This window comes from Balaenoptera ricei, chromosome 1 (assembly GCF_028023285.1).
Source record: "Balaenoptera ricei isolate mBalRic1 chromosome 1, mBalRic1.hap2, whole genome shotgun sequence".
Taxonomy (NCBI): domain Eukaryota; kingdom Metazoa; phylum Chordata; class Mammalia; order Artiodactyla; family Balaenopteridae; genus Balaenoptera; species Balaenoptera ricei.
This window is the reverse complement of record NC_082639.1, coordinates 97,104,858-97,111,454: the sequence shown is the minus strand read 5'-3', so window position 1 is coordinate 97,111,454 and position 6,597 is coordinate 97,104,858. Positions and strand designations below refer to the sequence as shown.

At 54.7% G+C, this 6,597-nt stretch overlaps 1 protein-coding gene across 1 annotated transcript; it reads right to left on the bottom strand.

Moving 5' to 3' along the window:
- Nucleotides 1–1,787: 1,787 nt before the first annotated feature.
- Nucleotides 1,788–6,215, bottom strand: PROK1 (prokineticin 1). Its single transcript, XM_059900923.1, has 3 exons — nucleotides 6,144–6,215; nucleotides 3,442–3,567; nucleotides 1,788–1,907 (listed from the first exon to the last, which is right to left on the bottom strand). The coding sequence occupies exons 1-3, from the start codon at nucleotides 6,213–6,215 to the stop codon at nucleotides 1,788–1,790; spliced, it is 318 nt and encodes a 105-aa protein (XP_059756906.1).
- Nucleotides 6,216–6,597: the final 382 nt, after the last annotated feature.

The window sequence follows — 6,597 nt, the reverse complement described above, 5'->3', positions numbered from 1 at the left end:
CAGCTCCGTTTTTCTTTCTCAAGATTGCTTTGGCTATTCGGGGTCTTTTGTGTTTCCATACAAATTGTGAACTTTTTTGTTCTAGTTCTGTATAAATGCCAGTGGTAGTTTGATAGGGATTGCATTGAATCTGTAGATTGCTTTGGGGAGTAGAGTCATTTTCACAATGTTGATTCTTCCTATCCAAGAACATGGTATATCTCTCCATCTATTTGTATCATCTTTAATTTCTTTCATCAGTGTCTTATAATTTTCTGCATACAGGTCTTTTGTCTCCTTAGGTAGGTTTATTCCTAGATATTTTATTCGTGTTTTCATCTTATGTTTTGCATTTTCCTAGACTAGGGATTGAGGTGAGAAGAGGCCATGGGGATAGTAGCCTGGCACTTAGGGGATATTCCCAGCCCCTGGTTCAGACACAGGCTCAGGGCCTCACCAGCCCATCCTTGATATGGACTTTCTCACCCACACACGGTGAACTGAATGGCATCAAGTATTTGACACTAAACAAAAGGGACTAAATTGCAGAAAAGGGAGCTGCCAGCATCCTGAGCTCACTAATGGTCTTCCCACCCAGATGCCAGCTCACGGCCCCCTCCTGCGTCCAATCCATCTGAACCACACCCTCTCCGCCCAGAGCCCACTGAGCTGCCTCAAGCCCTTCATTAAAAGAGACCCTGAATCAACTTTCTCCAAAAAATTGCCCCAGCTGGGTGGAGGAATTCCAGTCGCATCCCTCTCCTACCTGGACACAGCCCAGTCCTGTCCCCTCCCCACGTCCCCACACCAGTGCAGCAGGAACACCATGACCACTCGCCCCTTTTTCATGCTTTTATTCTGCAACTAGTGGTCAGTGTGCACAGCTTCCGGCATCAGCATGCTGACCTGGGCAAGCCTCGGGCAGGGTCCAGATGTGAGGTGCTGAGTGAGGCTGGTGTTTGAGACGAGATGGAGGCCAGTGATATAACGCCCAGACAAACTGCTTTGAACTTCAGGCAGACCTCACTCTCTAGAGAAGATGACTTATCTAGATGCGGGGCACGTGCAGCCTGGCTGTGGTCCTGGATGGTAGTTGCCTCCTGTGTCCAAAATCAGTGATCTGCTTGCCCCACCCCCGCTCCTGACCCCTCCCCAAGCTGGCCAGATGCCAGAGGCCTCCTCAAGGTCACAGACCTGCTCTTGACCCTCGGAAGGAGCTGTCGAAGGTAACTCCCTCATTGCCACCTAAAATGTCAACAGCTGGTTTAGACTGAACCGCCACCATCTGCGTTTCATGGGGAGGCGGTGGGATTGGGGGCTTCGCTGGGTAACTGGCAACTTGCGCTACGAGGGGCCTTGGAGGCCTGCAGTTCTGGCCTGGGGGGAAGGCCACAGGCTGGCCCCATAGAAGCCGTCTGGAGGCCGACTGACCTCCTGGCTCCCCACGCCTTCCTCGAGCTCACCGACTCAGGCAGAAGAGCACGTGCAGGGCGGGCAGATGGAGACATGAGGAAGGAATACGTTCCTGTTACTTGCAGCCCCTCAGGCAGCCTGAGCAGCGCACACAGGCTACTCCCAGGACCACAGCCACCAGCCTGGACCCTGCAGGTCACCCTGTGGCGTGTGTCTCGTGGGTGCACCTGTGTGCGCTAGGGAGGAGGAGGGTAGGTAGGCGGTGCGGGAAGTGGGGATGGGACAGTAGTGGGTTGCAGGATTGGGCCACAGGGCAGAAATAAGAGTCCAAGAGAGACCACCCCAGTCCGTGCTCAGGAAGAGGCCTGGTGGGTGTCCGGAGACCAGACAAGCTCCTAAAAGTTGATGTTCTTCAAGTCGGTGGAGCAGCGGTACCTGCCACCCAGGCCTCTGGAGCACAGCAGGCTGGGCAGGCAGGGGCAGGTGTGGTGCTGGCGTTTTCTGAAGAAAGGGACCTGGGGAGAGAAGGGAAGGGGGTGGCACCTTCACCAAAGGGAGATGGGCCCCCGGGGCAGGAGCCTCTGGCCAGCCCAGCCCTGGCCAATGTCTCACTGCCCCCACCCCAGCACAACAAAAACAGTTTTATAGAGGAGGAAGCTGAGGTACAGAGTGGCTAAGCAATGTGCCAAAATCACACAGCCAACTTGTGGAGGAGCCAGGATTTGAATGCAGGCCATCTGGCTGTGACACACTTGTGATCAGCCACAGCCCTAAAACCCCACAAGCCCTCACACTGCCCACCCGGGGCCCCTCGCTGACCCAGCACACGTGATCACTCACAAACTCACGCCTACATCCGTAATTGAATATCACTTATAGCTCATCCATTATACTCTCCACCCCGTGTTGGGTGCCGGGGATGCAGCTACACAGGACGTGGTCCCTGCCGGGTGATTCACACCCAGAGGAGGGCGAAACCACTGAGGTTCCCTCAAAGGGGGTGAATAGGAGAGGTTCAGAGAATAGGTAGTCAGGCAGCCTGGGCTCCAGTCCTAGGTCTGCCACTTCCCAGCTGTGTGGCAACTGGCAAGTTATTTAGCTTCTCTGTGCCTCAATTTATTGTCTGTAAAATGGATTAATAATAGAGGCTACCACATATGGTTGTAAAGGGGTTTACACTATAAACCTAAAGAGGTTTAAACTTGCAAAGAGCACTTAATATGAAGGGTGGCACATAGTAAGCACTCAGCATTAGCTTGTATTACCTCTGCTGCCTGCTTTGGGAATATAGATCTGCGGCTGAACCCCCTCACACACCCCAAGGCCACGAGGACTGTGCTCTGTCCCGTCTGTCTCCCCCCACCTCCTCACTCCCAGGCAGGCCCTGCCAGGGAGGACCACAGCCGGAGGATGCTCCTGGGTGCAGGTGTGCTCTCCAGAGGGGCTTGGAGGGCGTCTGGAGCACAGGGAGCCCCGGGAAGTGGGTGCAAGCCCACAGTTGCTGCTGCATCCACCTGACGTTCAGAAGCAAAGGCCTTGAGGCCTTTCTGCGCCCTGTGGGCTGGGAGCTCCTGAGGGAGCAAGGCAGGCGCTGGGCACCTGAGGCACAGAAGGGTGAACCTCCTTAAAGTGTGTGCACCGGGGGCCTGGCCAGCTTCACCCCGCCCCTCCCGCACCTCCAGGCCCTGGCTGGGAGCCCATTTTACAGTCTTCCCGCGTCGTGTTCTTGAGGGAAGGAAGCTGTGCAGCAAAGGGCATTCAGGAGCCTCTCAGCTGGAATTCATCAGATCGGCAACAAACTTCAGACGTGTCAGCCTACTCCCCTCGTTGTATGCACGAGGTGACTGACGCCCAGGACCCTTCAGCAAATGAGGAGCTGGGGTCCCAGCCCCCAGGTCTAACAGGCTGTGTGATTGGGACCCCACTGCACCCCAGGCCACCCCCAAAGCAAGGGAGGCAGTGAGATATTCCTAGACTGGAGTCAGAACACTGCGGTCCAGCGCCGGCTCTGGCTCGTGGCCTCGTGCCCTGAGCAAGTGTGAGCAGTACCTTGTGGCTGCCGGGGTGGCACTCCTCTCCTTCCCACCCCAGCGGGGTGCACACCCGCAGCCCACGCAGCCACAGGCTGAGTGCGCAGCAGGTGCCCGCCCCGCACTGGACGTCCCGCTCGCAGGCCTGCGGGGTGGAAGACAAAGGGGTCGTTAGTGCCCATTAGGCCCATCCCAGGCAAACCAGAAGGGAACGCACATCCAAAAGCCCTTGAGAGAGGTGCTGGGAACAGCACTCAGGCCGCGGCCTGCCGGGACACCTAGGGCAATTCTGCCCCCGCGCCGCTCTCGGCAGGATGCTCAGGGCTCCGCTGGGCAGCAGGCCTGGATCTGAGGAGCCCCAAGCTCCTTCGAGCTCACTCGGTAGGGAGGCTGTCCTCTTCTGACGGGTCTAGGGCTTAGGAGATGGAGCTTTTCTAGCACCAGGAGATGCTCAGTGGATGCTGGGGGGATTGAATTAATTCAAATCCTTAGACGGGGGAGGGCCCCAGTGGCCTGCACCCCAGGGTGGTCAGTGCTGAGTTTCCGTGGATGGGAACCTTCCAGCCCTCACCCGGCAGCACTCAATGTTGGTGCCTCCCCTCCCTGTGGTGTCCCCCTCGGTCCTCACTAGAAGCCCAGCCTCATCTGAGGGTCCAGCACCCCTTGACAGGTGTTTCCCCCGGGGCTTCTCTGCTGGCCTGCCTGGCCCCCAGAGAGGGATGGACCCCTCTGGGTTGGGCTCCTAGAGCAGGGGCTAAGTGACCTTCTGGAAGGTGCCTCTGTAAAGCCACACAAGCCCACTTTAAACAAAAGCCTGGATTGGGGAAGACAGAACTGAACGGCTCCAGACTCACAGGAGGCCACACTGGAGAAGCACCCAGGCTTTCCACTTCCAGAGAAGCTTTGCGGCTTTTCTGAGCCGAAATTGGGAGCGGGGTTTGGGTTGGCTCTTCTTCTCCAACACAAGGCCATGGAGGGCCCTCTGGCTGCCTGGGGGGCAAGGCAGGAACTGTAAGACCCGCAACGTGCTCGGCCCCAGGAGGAAAGTGGGAGATGCCGGGGCTGCTCGTCACGCAGGGGAGGTGTAGGTGGCCGTCACCTCGCCACTCCGGTCTCCAGCCTAGTGAGGGCACTTCCCACACACCAGCCGGTCCCTGAAAGCTCAGGGTTAGGGCCGAGTAGACCCCCCCTGACTCTTCCACCAGAGAGGTGGGGCATCGCTGTCGCCCTCTGGGAAGAGGGACCCCCCCAGGCCTGAATTTGGGATGGTCACAGTGCTGGGAGCAGGGGAGTGTGGGGATGGTAGAACCCAGCCTCTTCCTGAGAGTCAGACTCAGGACAGCAGCAAGGCCCGGAGCACAGAGGGAACAGTTCTAACTACCTGTGGTCGGGTCTGTCATGTGTGTCCTCTTACCCCAGCTTCCTCTCCTTCTGTGCTTTCCAAAGGGTCAAACTGGAGGCTTTACTAGGAAGATATTTCCTCACCTCTCAGACCTGCCTCCCACCCCACTCCGCTCCCCAACCCCGGGCCAGACTCAGGGTCAACCCACTGTTCCCGTCCCCCTCGGCAGGGTAACCGCGGCTTCTATCCTCTGCTCTTACCCTCCTGATCTTCAAGCTACACAATAGGAAGACAGCCTTTGGTGGTTTACATTCATTAGGTATAATTCTGCCCTGACAGTTGTATTTATGCTCTGGGTCTCCAAAGCATTGGTTTGCCTTTGATGCTTGTTCTTCTTTGAAACTCAATCTTTTTCCTCTAAAAGGGAGAAGAAAGAAATTTTCCTTTCTGTGAACATTAAAATTAATCCAATTCCAGGGATGGTTTGGCCTTTCTCTACATTTCCATTCTCTGTGTAAAAAGTTAGAGGAAGTTGAAACAAAAGTGAATGTCCCTCTTTTTTTTTTTTTTTCTAGTGGCTTTTATCTGGAAAACTCTCAGGTAAGCCATTACTTTCTGTTTTGATAAGAATTGTCCCACCACCGTCACACAACGTGTGCCCATGTGAGGGTAGGTCCAGGTGAAGCCAAACTTCTGAGAGAGAACCACAGTTGGGGTGTCTCGAATAGTACGATGTGCCCACCCGGGTGTGCCCACAGTGGGACCGGATTTCTACTTGTTATCCGACACTTGCTTCTGGGTCACTCAGCCAGATGTTGGTGTCGCCCTTATTCCTATCAGAACTGGGCACAGAGTGAAAACACATAAACCATAAGGGAAGGAAAGAGTTTCAAGACAGGCTTTCTTTAAGAGTAGAGAAAGCAGAGATTAAACGTACCCAATAGAAGCTAAATAAGGTCACCGCCTTTAAGTCAACTTGCTACATAAATTACACTTGACATGTGGTCTAGACCCTATATGAAAACCAAAGTTTACACAAAAGATAGATTAGGGGGTGCTAATCCACTTTATAAAAGAGTTCATTATTACACAATAGGAATCTTCTTTTGACCGAAGTTCCAAACTTCAGAATTTGCAATGCTCTCCTAATGCATTGAGAGCAGAACTTGATTTACACACAGTTTCTCAAAAGCACATCCCCTTTAGCAGAGTGAGGTCTAACTAACGTGAAAATTCTGTGAAATGCCTCTCGGAAGTGCTGTCTGGTGGCTGGTTCCCCACGCCCTTGGTTTGCCTCCTGTGCAGTTCCTGGCTCCCAACCCATGCAGACCCTGATGTCCTCCCAAAACCCAGGGAGTAGAGAATATTGGACGACTTACCCCTGTGATCACGGCACAGTCGGACACAGTCACCAGGAGGAGCATGACTGAGACTCGCATGGTACCTCTCATGGTCACTTGGGGTGACGGCAAACACTGCCGGCTCCGCTCAGCCTCAAGCCCTCCAGCTGGGAAGGTCAGGCTCTCCCCAGAGATTTATACCGTCCGATCCAGGCTGCCCGTGGATGCCTGTCTCCTCTATTCTCTTCCTCATCACACTGTTATTCAGATGATCTCAGAGATGGAGATGAGACCTGAATCCCTAATGACATCAAATCACCATCAAAACTAATAAATGAACCATCGGCGGCAGTGACAGTTGCTCTGACTCTCAGGACGCAGAGATCCAGTCAGCTCCATGCATCGCACCCCACAGTACTCTCTGCCTCTGGGACATCCTTCTGTTCTGCTTGGGGCGGGGTGGGGAGGGCTTTGGCAATAAATCAAGGGATTT

Bases quoted from the DNA above. Each gene is read 5' to 3' on its own strand.
- PROK1 (XM_059900923.1), bottom strand. From the start codon at position 6,215: ATGAGAGGTACCATGCGAGTCTCAGTCATGCTCCTCCTGGTGACTGTG. The intron at 3,568-6,143 runs GTAAGTCGTCCA...TCCACCCCGCAG, and splicing joins ACTGTGCCGTGATCACAGGG to GCCTGCGAGCGGGACGTCCA. The intron at 1,908-3,441 runs GTACTGCTCACA...TTCTCTCCCCAG, and splicing joins GCCACCCCGGCAGCCACAAG to GTCCCTTTCTTCAGAAAACG.